A 14,511-nucleotide genomic window follows, 5' to 3' on the forward strand; every position below is an offset into this window, starting at 1 on the left:
GCCAGCCGGCGGCCGCATCGTGATTTTACGGGGTCAAAGGAAAACATTCTCTTATCCTTTCCTGGATAAAACCACTATTGATATAGTATTAGCAAGAATAATGATAGTTATATTCCCACCCGGTGCCATATAGCTACGCACACTAGTGGTATGGAGGGAAATTTAAAGAAAGTCATTCTTATTCTCTCGAAGCTTAGGTTTCAACCGAGCAACGTTGCCTCTATCTTGGGCTATTTTCTTACGTTACCACTGTCGTGAGATTCTCAATCTCCCTTTTCTTTTTTTAAATGCGTTGATATCCACATTAGTTGAGAAAAGAGTGATGATGCGTACTACAACCGCAACGTTTCTCTTTCTAGTCTCGGAATTTTCTGCTTCTTCTTCCTTGGCCAGGCCTAATTATTACAGACATCGCTCTCATCGCTAAAGTACGTATACCCCTCAAACTCCCTCAAGATACGCTGATATCGGTTCATAAACCCTTGGGCTGACCTAAGAAGGATTAACAGTTGAATCTTAGTTCTAACAGGATGGGATACCCGACCGAATAGACGGAGAGAATCCAGCCAGGATGATATCTCATACCAGGCTATATCCTATTGTTTGAGCCCAAAAACATTAAAGTGCACATTGGCTCTTCATACAGACGGCGTTTCGAAAGCAGCTCGTCGTATAACTCCTTGGAATCAGGCAAGATTACTCAAATCAAGATTGGGATTGCCGTGATGGTCCATCTCCGCAACCTGGCTGGCTTTAAGGCTATGTGGAAATGTTTTTACGGCAATATGTCTGGTCATTCCTCGGGTATTTATATTGGTGGTATTATAATCTTCCCTTTATCGCTTGAAAAGCATTCGATGCATGTCAGCGAAGGTCTCGGGACTCTGAAGGACTCAGCACTAGGGAAGCTAGATCCAGCGCATCCATCAGCAGGCTTACTTGGGCATCCCATGAACCACGTCTAGGTCTCTCTATGCCGCTGGTTAATTTCTCTGAATCTCACTTTTTCTGAGCAGAAATAGATGCAAGAGTAAACTATAACATACCTTTTCTTTTGCAGGATCTACTTCCTCTCGATTTTGACTGCAAAGCCACCAGCTCCGGCATAATGCACATGGATATACTTCACATCCAGATCTGCAAACATTTCCCCTGCTTTCGCCTCCAGGTCGACACCATCAACAACCCCATTATTGATCATCATATGCTCCGCATTATAGGCGCGGACTGAGAGCTTTCGACGGCGCTGCTGGTCCGGAACAACGTCCTTCTCGTCTTCCAGTTTAAACATGCAGTCCCGCTGGTGCACGAAGATTGGACCTGGCCCGGTATAGGGGCTTTCCCCGAGGAATGGATTGTAGGAGACCAGATAAATTTCGCCCCCAGGACTAGAATCCTTGAGGCAGCGCCGGCATGGATATGAGGATTGGTCCTTAGCGGTTTCGACGATTGTCCCAGGCTTTGAGACGTCGAGGGTTGCTGGAAGGGGGATGAATTTTAGGGGTGTGGGCGTGGTCTCGATCTGTTGAGTGTTAAAAAGAGAGACATGTTTAGTTTGTTGGTAGTTAAAGGAAAGATAAATTAGTTATATTTTCCACGCCTTTATGAAGATGATTTCGATCTAAGGCTTTTTGTTCAAAAACTATGTAACCGCGTATCCTGTAACAGGACAGAAAGGGCATCCATAAAAGCGATCGAGCCTTTTATATACTGTTCCATCATCGTCGTCCCCATCCTCTAACTATCGGCTCTGTGTTCGCATTTCCAATTTTCCATATCGAAGCCATCCTATGTCCCAAATACGAGCCTACTATGCCCTTCCCGGCTTAGCACTTCTAGTTAACGACGAGGGATCCCGATAACTAAATATGCTTAACCAGACCTTGTTCCCGATATGACCAAAAAAAAGTCTTCATTTCTGATGAATCCTCCACTCTGTCCGAGGAAATGTAACAGGGTCACTCTATAATTCCGGCACAGCTACCACACGGGTGCTGAGACATTTTTCTCATTGTATATATTGAGATCAGGCTCGGAGATCGAAGTGTCTTGAATGAAACCAGAGCCACAATAGCCTGATCACGGCTAAAAGGAGTTGGTTGCAATTCAGGGAGGGGCGAATTTGGTCCGGATAACTAACTCGTGGAGACCCATCGTCGGAAGTAAATCGCGAACCCCACCGATTTTCAGGGCGGAGCGGGGCGGGGCGGAACCTATCCACAGCCCCATAAATACCCTCAGTAAGATGTTTTTCGACAATGTGAAAAATCTCCATATGTATACTACAAACGAAGCTAGAGTACAAAACATATATATATGTATATGATAACAAAAGAACATTTACAACGAAGCACTGGAAAACAAAAAAGCGGCTATCAAGAAAGAGGTCGTTGCTATCATCACAGGATTTCTTCCCTCCTGGCTCACAGAGGGGGTAAAGCTGCAAAATTGCTTTTACACGTCTTAAAAGTTCTCCTTTCCCCACACGAAATTAAATCCAGGCTCTGAATACATATTGCACTTGACGTGCAGCACACTTCCTAATGGCTTTGGTCCGCAGAAAAACACGCCGGCTTCTGCTGGTGCGTGCAGCTTTCGAATCGACCGGAATACCATGTCCCAATTTGGTCGACCAAAGTTAGTCGGGGCACGCAGGCCGGTGATTGTATCTTGTTCTGCGTTGGCGTCGTTAATCATGATGTTAGTTGCATCATCAGGTCGGATTTTGGCTGTAAGATACTATATTTGATGATTTGTTAGAACAACTGATGTAGTTTTAAAGGGAAGAAAAAAGGGTAGGAAACATATAGATTAGCACTTACAGTGTGAATTTCAATATGGTTTGCTGTATCCTGCGCCTCTATGGCAAGAAGCAGCGATTGGAACCACTCAAATGAGCCGAAATCTCTACAAATCCAGAAGAAATACACTTTTCGCAGCCGCGTTTTTGTTTGGGGGTAGTTCATGCGATACCAGATACTCTTCAGGATGGACGCAAAGGGAGTTACTCCGATACCGGCTCCCACTAGGACCGCGACTTCGTACTTAAAAACGTCTTCTGATGCACTGCCAAATGGGCCGTCAACGTAGATCCTAGGGAGAACTCGACGAATGCTGGGATCTACGTCATCCGGGGCCATCTGGTTGTTGACACCGACTACGCCGGTCTTTCCTTTACCGCCTTTACCCTTGCCTTCATCAAAGGTGCATCCTAGCGTTTTGGCAAGGGCCTTGGTGAAATCTCCGACGCATCTAATGTGCACAGAGATATAGTCTTCCTCGGGAGCACTGGTAAGCGTAAACGGATGGTATTGCCATACAGATACCGTGGGGCAGCAGAGGAAAATGTACTATCAAACTCGTCAGCTTTAAAAGGAGACTAGGGATGCCAAAAGAGATTTCGCGTTGAAACGTACTTGACCCGCTCTCGTTTTCGTTTTCTCCTTCTTCATTTGAATCTCAACCACGTTACTGGGATGTTGCACCACCTTTGTGATATATGTCTTGTGCCGTCCACGTATCTCACGTAACAGCCTCTCCACCAGGTAGATCACTGCTCCATATATCCAATACATCCAAAACACACCGATGCCGGCGCAAAACGGCGGGTAGTCAGGCTTAATCATGCAGAACGCTCCATGGAAAGCCCAGAAAAAGAAGAAAATAACAAAGAGGTGATGCGTGTACCAGAATCGTTCGAAATTGGCCCGGCGACGTTTACCGATGGATGTGAGCGCCATCGCCATTAGTGCGATTAACATTATATACCCGGTCCAGCCGGGTCCAGTGACAACGTTGGCCAGGAGGAAGCCTGCGACTCCGAGGCCCTGCTTAGCGGCGAGTTGGGCATAGTTGACCCAGTGAGCAACCGTGTGAATCCAGGAGAATGTAACGATGGACCAAGCCACCACTGTCACTGTGTTAGTGCGATCTGCATCAGGTTGGAGGAGAAGACGAACGAACGCTTATGGAAAGTGATGTTTTTATCTAGGATCATCAGGTTAGCACAGCAGGCCTAATCTATGACAAGGCGGACGTACCAAATTGGATAATCCCATTCAAAGGCGTCTGTCTCATCAGAGAGATAAGGGTTCGGCACACAGCTAATGCACTCTCAGTAAGTGATCTTCTGCGCATCAAGGTTACATGGCACGTACGGAATAGGATCAAGCCGACATCAAAATGCAGCACCAAAGCTGCAGCTCTTGCAATAGTGAATGTGACTCCAAAAGTTGCTCTTGACCCAGTAAGATTGTCCTAAATCATCCCTTGTGAGCATATGTCAGTACTAAATGGGATGGCTAGATACCATGCCGTACCTTAAGCCCGTAATGCATCAAACCAAATCCAAAGATCATCAGATGTGCCAAAACAAACACAGCAACGGTGCTAGCTCTCTATCAGCATGCAGCGGAGGACAAGATCAGATAGTTGGCTAAACCTACAGTCTCCTCCAGCCTTCATTGACCATCCTATACAACTTGGACGTTAGCGACGGCGGCGTCAGAATTAGTTACGATATATTAACGCACCATCGATCAAACTTCTCTTTCATCGTCAAGTCCCTTGGGGGCTCTCCGCTCATTTCGCCAGACATTAACATCCTCGTCAAGGGAGGCCATCTTGCCCGCTCGGGCCCTGGCGCATACGTGTCCGAGTACGGGTTTTTAAAACTCATCTTGACGAAATGCACAAAACGAAAGCGAATAAATGTGGAAAAGGAAGCGCAAGGCGAATGGGTATGGTATATTGTAATGCCCACGTTAGGGAAATAAAAAAAAGACAAACAAAACTATTGTTGTAGATCAAGAACCGGGGGTATCATGCATGTCCAAAAGGAAAAAGAAAGAAGGTTATTCAACAGGAAGCACTCCCCTCCTTAGAGAAATGATGAGAGCAGTGAATAGGGAAAGGTATGATGCCTCTCGTCGACAGGGCCAGCCAATCACTGAGAATAGACAAGCAGTCCTTGCATTTCAATCCGACTTGCAGGTAATTATGTACGTTGCCGATATATTCGTCTGCATGTATTGAGTACCCGATATTAAAAAAAAGACGAAAATGAAAGAAAAAGAAAAGGGAAGAGAAAGGGGTCCGTGGAAACAACCCAGAAGGAGAAACACGGAAAGTAGACAGAAAGGAAATGCCCGAAAAAAAAAAAAAAAAAGTGAAAAGAGAGATAATCACCAAAAGAAAAGGACTAAAGCCTATGACGGTGAAGAGCAAGTGAGAGACATATTATCCCGTCCAGATGGGCACGGTGTCGAAGATGCGGGCGAGGCGGTTCAGATCTGGGACAGGGAGTGTCTCAGCGGTGGGCTCGAGCAGGCGTTTGTGACAGACAGCTCTTTAGTTAGAAAGCCAGTGTTCCGCAATGAGATCGTGACTAACGCGGAGTACGCAGAAGTTAACTAGCTAACAACAGAGTAACTGACAGTTTATTTCGAGATGGACATTATCAGCAAGAAAGGGAAGAAAAAAAAAAAATGTGCGGCGGGTATTTGGCCTATTCTGCATGCGCTGTGCGAGGGTGTGATGGGATTTGATATAACACCCGGGGGCTGCTGGGCCAATGAAGGCTCGTCGTTGCCAACCGGGCCAGCCAGGTTCAACACGGACACGGCCGCTCGCACCGTCGAACGTGCAGCATCGGGTGTAACAGCGCAGTCCACTTTGCTGCGGCGGCGTTGATTCATCTTGTGTCGCAGCGCTTACCCACCGCCGGCGCACGGTGATTGGCTGGGGGCGCTCAGGGGGACAGCAACAGCCAGCCAGCCGAATGGGGCCGCGATGATTTGATGATTGATAATTTGATCATAATGCTGGGCGAGCAAGTATCGGCGAGTTGGTAGGCAGGGTGGCCTGACAGGCCGGAGAAAGCGGATGGGCCCCAAGTGCAAGTCGACGGACTTCGCACTGTCAGTTAATCAACGGTTTCCAATTTGTGATCTACCTAAATATCTCCTGTACGGAGTTCCTTGACCCAGATTCCCTGCTCGATGGTTAATTACCACCGTTTTCTGGGGCACATTTGTCTGGAGTAAACTTGACAGTGTATATCTGAAAACATTGGTGTCCAAAATGTGTAAATGTAGATAGTAACTCTTCAACAATCATCAAAACTACCCACTCCAACCAAGAGCCTCCAATTCCTTGCGCACAGATTCCTCTGTCTTGATCTTCTTCATCTGCGTGTCCTCCAGCTTCTCTCCACCGGCCAGACGCATCTTAAGCTCATCAATCGCCCGCATCTTCTTCAACAGGCCGCGGATCTTCTTCTCCTGAGGAGTCGATGCGTTTCCGGTAGTAGGAGACGTCACCGTAACATCAGGAACGGGAGCAGCTAACGCTCCATTCGGTGTCTGGCCGGCTTTCGCTTTACCGTTAGGTCTACCCTGAGCTGCGTTGTTATTGCCTTTACCGTGGGCATCACTACGCTGACGACGATGGCTGCTGCGGCTACGATCACGATTCTGTCGACCATGCGCGTTGGGATCTAGATTGCCCCGCGATCGGCTACGAGAGTGGGCTCGCTTTTCACGGCGATCTGCGTTAACTCCGGCAGGAGATTGTTCACCAGAACCACCATTCTCGACCGAAAGGTTCTGGGCCTTTTCGGCGTTCTCTTTGGCTTTCTTCGCTTCGCGCTTCTTCTTGTTCTTGGCGGCAGATTTTGACAACTTTTCGTCAGCCTGCGCACCAGGTGGCAGAGCTACACCGCCTCCTGGAGCGGCTCCAGGAGGAAGGAACTCGTCCATCGGCTCAGCGCCTGGGACAACACGACGTCTAGGCTTGCCGAAAGCATTCGCGCTGGGCCCGAAAGCATTTGGGCGCTCGTCCCGAATAAATGCTGCTCCACCCTCATCCTCCCGGCGAAAGGTCATTGGAGCACTCTGGCCTCGAGCACCCGGAGGTCGATAGGCGCCCACAGGCTTGGAGGGCGTCTTCTTATTTGCAAGGTAGGCTAACGCAGACGGATGAGGATTCGGCATCGGGTGCAGTGGGTTCTCCAGGGGATGGCTAACGGAGGACTGGGGACGCCAGTGAACATCATAAAGCTCATTCATATCCTCGTTGTACATCAATCCACCTCCCACGTGCCAGATTCGAACCCCATTGTCGACACGGAGTCTAGGACTTGTAGTTGCAGTTAAGATGTGTTTACCGTCCGGACTCCATTCGCACACGCTTGCATTAGAGGCTTCGACGGTAGCAACTTTGGTGTAGTTCTTCTCCAGATCGTAGATATCCATCTGGCCGGCAAGATTGCCAAATCCTGCGACAATCACAAACCGGCCATGAGGAGAGAAAACTATCGTGTTTCGGGGCGCGAGGGGGAAAGAGTGGGTGGCAGCTCCTCGAGAGTTAAAGACAGTAGTCTTCGCTGGCATGTAGCCATAGACGACACCGAATTCTTTGGAATTAGGAGACCAGGTGACATCGTGGATAGGGCCCTCCTTGTCTATAATCTGGACGTCAGTAAGGACGGTAAAACGGGATCGGAGATGCGCGGCAAAAACCTACCAAGATCGATTCTCGAGTCAAATCCATTCGTGCTTAGGAGGTAGAGAGTAGTCTCTCCATAATAACTCTTCCCGGTCTTATCGACTTCTGTCTGTGCCAACACAATCAAGGTGGTTCCAGACTTGTTCCACTTCATCTGAACCTTGTCGCCCTTGAAGAAATTCTTTTGCGAAAGCGGTAAGTTGAACTGCGGCACGTTGAAAACCTTGACCGAAGCTGGTTGGCCCTATAGACAAAGTTTAGCATAAGATTGCAGATTCCAAGGATTACAGGGTCCCGACAAGAAAAGACTGACCTTGCGCTCTGGGATGAAGACTGCGACTGTGTGGTTCTGGCCCGGCGAGATAGCAAAGTCAACAACTCCCTCAACCCGCAATTTGTTCCACACTGTCGTCAGGTTTCCGCTCTGGTAGAACTGGACCTCATTGGTGACAACGCGGGCGCAGTACTTCTCATCGGCAGTATACTGTAGATTCCACCCGGTCTGCGACTTTTGAACAAAGCTTCCGGTCGGCACACGAGGGGGTTCATCTCCGTTATCACTAGGCGGGCCTTCCACCACTCTCCAAACCTTCAGATTCCTCACTGCATCGCCGTTCTCGTCCTTTGACGGGCGCTGCCAGGTGATCACGAACGTTCCCAATGGGGAGAACCCGAGTTCATAGACGTTCTCGGCCGGAAGCGTAGCAATGAGATGGCCAACGGATGGGTCGATTATGGAAACCCTAAGGGAGTATTAGACTATGGTGTTGGGCATGGGACACGATATCATACCGTTCGGGGGAAGCCCATGCAAAATACCGGCCACACGGGGAGTAAGTGCAGCAGCGTAGATTCCCTTCTGGTCTTAAACGGGTAAGGTTCGTTAGCAAAGGTCAAGGCTACTGAAAAGCAGGCGCAAATGATGCACACCTCGTAAAGCCCGGCAATGGTTCATAGACGGGGGCCGCATCCAAGATGCCAATTCCCTTAAGGGTTCGATCTGGTTTGAGTCTCAGCATGGAATGTTCCAAAGTGGTAAGGGAGGCGGTTGAGACGTACAAGCAAGCTGAGTTGGGGCTGCCATAGCTACTCAAAGCCACAGAAAGATCCAACACGCACACAAAAAGGCCAAAGGACCGACAGTTATCGAAATGGGAATGTCGCGGACCGTACCCTCTTCCAGCTGGAGCTGTTTTGGTTTGAAAATTTCAGGCTCTTTTTTCTTTTCTTTTCTTTTCTTTTCTTTTTTTTTTAAAGAAAAAAAAAAAAAGGGCGACAAGGTCGTTTGCTGTCTGAGACAGATTGAACGGATCTCAAGGATCTGCAAAGCCAGATATTTGCGATAAGAGGCTTATGAATAAACAGCGAAGCGAGTACCTGCTTTCAAAGGCAAGGATTGAGAGGAGAAGAATACTCGGATCTTGGGAGGGATTTTGGCGAGCCGGTTCCGTTGTTCGAAGGAAGCTCCTTTGTTTTCTCTTGAGCTGGACAAGTCAATGCCAAGCGACAAAGAGAAACAGCAGAAGGCCAAGTCTGCTCGCGCGGGGGGACGATGGAGAGGTCGAGGCCCAGGCGTTGCAGGAACAAAGCGGAAGAGGGTGGGCGGGAGACGGGCGGAGGGAGAAGGGTGAGGCAGTGGGAAGAAGGACGTCGAGGTTGGAGAGGAGAGCGAGAGAGAGCGAGAGAAGATGGCGAGATGCGAAGAAGCGGATTTTTGTGGCCTGGCAAGCTGGGCTGCCGCCACAGATGGTTACGTAACTACGGGCTGGCACTACGCTAGGACGCTTTGGGGAGTAACTATGGCTGGGTAGGTTGGGGGGCTGTAGGGCTGAGTTGTGGCTTGAGAGTCTTTTAGCGGAGAGAAAATGAGCGAGAGAGTGCAGAGACAGAGGGGGGGAGAGGATGGACTTAAGAAGGATTAAGGAAAAAAGCTGTCGTACCATACTCTATGCCATGCTATCCATCACCGCCCGCAACGAAACGGGCTGCACATCGACGGCATTCGGTCCTGCAGGACTCCGTATGCATGTAGTTGATTTACGGGATGTGGAGTGCCCATTCACGCTCTGTTGTGGCCAGTGCTCCAAACTGGGAAGGCACGCGACTTACCAAGCGAGGGACCTGCCCCTTGCTGCTGCTTGCTGTATGCGGAGTATTCTTCATGTGAATTGCACCTTCCAACCCCGGGGTTGAGTGCCTGCGACGGCTTGCTGCCAAGACATTATTACATAAGCTCAGGTGTGAGGTCTTGGCGATAATGATGACGTCAGCCAGCCGATCGCCGGAGTAACTTTCTCGATCGATCCGCCGGCGACTGTTCCATTCAAAACTACCACCACCACGCCGCACGCCCGCACGCCGCCGACGACCACCACGACCACGACGATAGCCACCATCACCGTTCTCCTCCCTCTCCGGCTGCCTGGCCGCCTTTCCCCTCGTCTCAGCCCTGCATCGCATCGAGCCCGTATCCCGTGGAAGACCTGTGGCCACATCAGCGCCCCTCCCGCTCTCCCTGTGTACCTCTCACCAAAGCGCCCCGAATTGTAGCCCCAATTGCTTGAGCTACATCCAAAAAGCCCCCCCCCCCACCTTGTCCCTCCAAAATTTCTTCAAATTGATATCCCCATTGTGGTCTAGCCGCCCTTTTGCCCTATAATTAGCCCTCTGCAGCCAGTTCCAATCTCTCTGCAGCTCTTTTCACCGGGTAAAGTCTCACCAACGCATTGTCGCACAGAGGACGTCGGCCAACCACCCGTCTGCCCTGCTTGGCCGCATACCCCGATCACTACTTTTGTTCCTTGCGCAGCACCCTTCCGCTCACTCCATACGAAGCTCATCTCCTTCCTTGAGCCTGACCTCTGCTTAAGAACCCAGCTGCTCTTGACGGTTCTACCTCGCGTAGATCGTCGTCTGGTGCAACATCCAGCGAGCTGCCCACGCCCAATTCCCTTCTCCCTGCCTCTCCGCTTGGAATTTCATCCATTTCACCTACAAATCAGAATGTCTCGTCCAACGCTCATCAACCTCCCGCCTCCACCCTCGGAGCCTCCTACGCCGTCCGAGATGGGCCCGTAAGTTATATGCGTTTTGTACCTGGTCTGGATTTTGGCCCAATGCCACAGCCCAATTCCTCAAAGCTAGCTCAGAACCACAGTCACTAATTCCGCGATTGCTGTCGTTTATCACAGGGGTACTCCAAACTCAGGCACTACCTCCCTCTCCGGTCTCTCAACCACCGCAATCAAAGATGGTCATCAAGGAAAACTCCGTCCCCATAGCCATCGGCCCCGTCGCCGCTCTTCAGATGCCTCGCAAACCTCCACAGACACCCTGGCCGCAGAACGCGCTGATCGCATCTCACGCTTAGCTGGCCTTGAAAGAGTAGCGGCGTCACGAACCCCCGGAGAAGATCCTCCAAGTGGAGCTCCACCCGGTTACTTCGACCACACATACGCACACTTGCTCCTAAAAGAACGTAGCACCGTTGGCAGCGCTAGCGCCACTGGAAGCGTTGGAGGCCGCACAACCTGGGCCAGCGGAAGTGACATCTTTGATCAAGACAAGCTAAACGACGACGACGGCGTCTCCAGCACGGGAGGCCTCAGCGACGAGAACGCCAGCCTCGTCGGGTTTGGCGAAGGCGCAAACAGCACCATTAGCGGCCCGGTATCCACAGGTATCAACAGAGTGTCTGTTGTAAGCCGCCAATCATCCGGAGTCGGAGGCAACCGAGCTTCCTCTGGCCAGGCTGCCGCCGCCTATTCACCCCAACCCGCCGGGATCCCACTCTCGTCGCCCTCCCCTGCGGGGTCGAACACGCCGCAGGGCCTCGACTACGATGCCATAGACGACGCACGCATGGTCGACGGGATAACTTTCGACGAAGACATCGTTGACACGACAGTCCGGCCACCTCTCCCCGTTAGTAGCGGCAAACCCGATCGCGGGTGAACCGAGTAATGCAGTCCACTCCCTCCTCGTTCCCAACGCCCAAGAATGTGGGGTGCTTTTTTCTAAACTTCGGCCTTTCCATAGAGACTTCTCTACCTTCTTCTGTCTCTCTCTCTTTTTTTTTTTTTTTTCTTTTTGGTTTCCCCGTACGAGGATTATGTATTTCGATATTTGAAGTCCCTTTTTTCAAGACCACTTCTACTTTCATCTTTCTTTTCTTCTCTTGTCTTTTCTTGCTACTTTCACTTTGGAGGATTAACTACAGGCCGGCACTTTTTTCTTCCTCACCTGTTGGTCCCTTTTACTCTCTATTCTCCCCACGAATCCACGAAAGAAAAGAAAAGGAAAAAAAAAATTATTTAATGTAAGACATGGGGAGTTCTTGAAACACTGAGCTGGGAGAAGCAAGCAGGAGGAGGTTTCTTACGAACTTTTCAAGGCTTGCAAATGTATGTATGAATTACCATAAAAAAACAATTTTTTTAGGCCCTCGTTGTCTGTACCGGGTAAACTAAGTATTGCTTCTTGCGAAATATAAGAACGGCTGGATTTTCTTTTAATACCCCCAAAAGGACCAAAGGCTCCCAACTTCCCCGAGACGGCTTATAAAGAATCGAATCCACACGGTCACCAAGAGTGTGGTAACATAAAATAAATAATTACAGTATAAAAGCACAGAAAAATAATATATGTAAGGGAGGGGAATAATGCAGTCATCACCGACAATGCAAGAGCATCCACACCAGTACCAGTTCGTCAGGCAATCGTTCGCATATACAAAGAAAAAAGAGGAGTTAGCTATGACCCGGCTTCAATAAACAAAAAGGAGAAAAAAAAATTGTTAACAAGGTCTCAATCAAGACCTCCCTTCTTAGTCGGGGATACAGTATATAAATCTCGTCGAAAGTGCCCACCATTCATATCGGCATTAAGAAATAAAGAGGAAAAAAAAAAAATAAATAAAGCAGTAAAACAAGAACTCCACGTCATGTATTCACATCAAAACTGTCCAAAGCGCAAAACTAGCGCAAATCTCTTTTTTTTCTTTTTTTCTTTTTTTTTTTTTCAATTAGGCTGTTTCTTCTCATACTTGCCTCTGAATTCGTCCACCTCTTTCTGCAACTTCGATAGGTCCGCGAGGATATTATTCGCGTTGGAGCGCGGCGCAGGAGGCGATTCTTCGTCTACTTCTTTGTCTTTAATCTGATTGCTGCTTGTTTCAACCATCGACATTGGCCTCGCCGGCCGGGAATCTTCAGAGCTGTATGCTTGCGAGCCGCCGCTCCGTCTCGGAGGTGGGGGTCGCGGTGGCACAGCAGACGGGCCTGAAAGCCGTGATAGTCTATTCACAGAGCGTATCGAACCGGTTTCGGAGCGCTGGAGGCTGGTGTTTTCAGAAGCATCTTCTGCTTCTTCATCTGGAGGAGCGGTGCCGTCTGGAGTAATAGGGAATCGAGACTGGGTAGAAGGCGATGAATTGGACGACTCCCGATCTTTACGGCGCGAAGGTGGTGGAGGCGGAGTTCGGGGTGCTGTAGACCCGGAAAGGGACGATGTTTTGGGAAGTCGAGTAGAACATGAACGGCTGATCGGGGGAGAGGGTTTGCACTGTTTTAGCTGACTGCTTCTTCGCACGGGAGGGATGGGTGGGAGCGGCTTGGGGTTCAAAAACGCTTCAGACCGAACTTCAGCACGTCGGTCCAAAGCTGAAATCCTGGTGGTACAATCAGAGCGTTGGATGGGAGGATCGGAGACAACTCTTCCTCCCTGCTGTGAGATTGATGGAGAAGGAGGTCTCAACGGCAGGAAAGAATTGTCCGATGACGGGGACGGGCTCGAAATTCCAAGCGAAGACATATCGCTGGTGTCACTTTGAATCAGTTTCCCATGCCTCACCTTAGGAGGCGGTGGTTTCTTCTTTCCACTTGGCTTGGATTGTCCGTCAGGGTTCACACTCTCCTTTTCAAAACTAGACATCGTCGAGGATCCACGCCTCACATAATCCTGCAAAGCGGGTGTGGACTCGGAGTTGGTTTGTCTCCAGGGTTTTGAATCAATAACATTACCACCAGCCATCCTCTCTTCCTGAAACTGAGCAGGGGAATGTGCTGGAGCAGGACCCAGCTCAATTCCAGCATCCCCAGTAAGAAGCAATCTCTTAAATGCATCCACATCCAGCGTAGCTCTTTTCCTTTGCGCCTCCGGAGATCGCGCACCGTCCGGTGTTCGTGAAGTACACATGGTGTCTGCATCCGGCATCGACCTCTTCAATCCACCCGGATCCTGCTGTTCATGTTGCCCGGTCCCCGACCCTTGCGTCCTCGCTGACCGAGGACTCGGTTGTGTGCTGTCTTCAAGCTCCTGGCTGTCATATTCGTCGTTCCCGGAGACCTCCGGGTTGCCGAAAGGATCAGGGGAAGCTTCATCGTCTGAACTTTCCGACTCTAAATCTCGCACTGGGGGAGGCGGAGAATCACGACGCATCGAGACGCTTTGGAATGGAGTAGTCGTACCCGTCGATAGAGGAGATTGTGGCTCAATGGGGGATATTTGAGAGCGCACGGGCGGGGATGCGATGCGGACTGTTTTCGCCCGCGAGGAAGGATGGGAAGGGATGTCTAGAAGCAAGACGTCCATTGGTCAGTCGCAAGGGGATATCCAGCAAGCTTAAGGAATTTCATAGAAAGGATATCGTCTTGGGGCGTGAAGGGATGGGCTGAAAGTGCGCACCGTCGTCGAACGCCGCTGATACTGTGCTGCCTGGATCCCGGTTACCCACGTTGGCGGTCGAGCTTAATCGTGCAGGCGGGGTAATTGGGCTTGAGGCAGCCTTTTTATGGCGGAAAGGATTTAACCCAGACATCGTAGACAAACCGGATTGCCCAGAGCATGAGCAAGACCAGGTGTTGGGCGGGGAGGAAGGGAGAGAGAGAGAGGGTGTTGACAGCACCAGGCCGGGAGTTTTTAAGGTGGGCAAGCTTAAAGAGCAGGGGAGGCACCGCCAGAGCTCCCGGTGCGGGTTACCCTGGCCGAGTTACAGACAGACGACTC

The 14,511-nt window shown here is 50.1% G+C and overlaps 5 protein-coding genes across 5 annotated transcripts; 1 reads left to right on the top strand and 4 right to left on the bottom strand.

Moving 5' to 3' along the window:
• Positions 1 to 1,063: 1,063 nt before the first annotated feature.
• Positions 1,064 to 1,787, bottom strand: D8B26_005326 (uncharacterized protein; the record flags this gene model as incomplete). Its single annotated transcript, XM_066124786.1, has 2 exons — positions 1,064 to 1,522; positions 1,743 to 1,787. 2 exons carry the CDS (start codon positions 1,785 to 1,787, stop codon positions 1,064 to 1,066), a joined length of 504 nt encoding a protein of 167 aa, XP_065980867.1.
• A 568-nt stretch (positions 1,788 to 2,355) lies between these two features.
• D8B26_005327 (uncharacterized protein) lies at positions 2,356 to 5,317 on the bottom strand. Its single transcript, XM_003066464.2, has 9 exons — positions 4,533 to 5,317; positions 4,446 to 4,472; positions 4,320 to 4,389; positions 4,158 to 4,257; positions 4,041 to 4,103; positions 3,964 to 3,987; positions 3,417 to 3,910; positions 2,823 to 3,350; positions 2,356 to 2,739 (listed from the first exon to the last, which is right to left on the bottom strand). Exons 1-9 carry the CDS (start codon positions 4,676 to 4,678, stop codon positions 2,464 to 2,466), a joined length of 1,728 nt encoding a protein of 575 aa, XP_003066510.1. The 5' UTR covers positions 4,679 to 5,317; the 3' UTR covers positions 2,356 to 2,463.
• Positions 5,318 to 5,912: 595 nt separating this feature from the next.
• Positions 5,913 to 9,219, bottom strand: D8B26_005328 (uncharacterized protein). Its single transcript, XM_003066463.2, has 6 exons — positions 8,566 to 9,219; positions 8,437 to 8,506; positions 8,299 to 8,370; positions 7,820 to 8,249; positions 7,525 to 7,750; positions 5,913 to 7,462 (listed from the first exon to the last, which is right to left on the bottom strand). Exons 1-6 carry the CDS (start codon positions 8,588 to 8,590, stop codon positions 6,123 to 6,125), a joined length of 2,163 nt encoding a protein of 720 aa, XP_003066509.2. The 5' UTR covers positions 8,591 to 9,219; the 3' UTR covers positions 5,913 to 6,122.
• A 926-nt stretch (positions 9,220 to 10,145) lies between these two features.
• Positions 10,146 to 11,939, top strand: D8B26_005329 (uncharacterized protein). The gene is made up of 2 exons (XM_003066462.2): positions 10,146 to 10,580; positions 10,698 to 11,939. Exons 1-2 carry the CDS (start codon positions 10,510 to 10,512, stop codon positions 11,458 to 11,460), a joined length of 834 nt encoding a protein of 277 aa, XP_003066508.2. The 5' UTR covers positions 10,146 to 10,509; the 3' UTR covers positions 11,461 to 11,939.
• A 586-nt stretch (positions 11,940 to 12,525) lies between these two features.
• On the bottom strand, positions 12,526 to 14,427 carry D8B26_005330 (uncharacterized protein; the record flags this gene model as incomplete). Its single annotated transcript, XM_003066461.2, has 2 exons — positions 14,191 to 14,427; positions 12,526 to 14,078 (listed from the first exon to the last, which is right to left on the bottom strand). Exons 1-2 carry the CDS (start codon positions 14,321 to 14,323, stop codon positions 12,526 to 12,528), a joined length of 1,686 nt encoding a protein of 561 aa, XP_003066507.2. The 5' UTR covers positions 14,324 to 14,427.
• Positions 14,428 to 14,511: the final 84 nt, after the last annotated feature.

The sequence above is a fragment of the Coccidioides posadasii genome, chromosome 3 (genome assembly GCF_018416015.2).
Source record: "Coccidioides posadasii str. Silveira chromosome 3, complete sequence".
Classification (NCBI taxonomy): Eukaryota; Fungi; Ascomycota; class Eurotiomycetes; order Onygenales; family Onygenaceae; genus Coccidioides; species Coccidioides posadasii.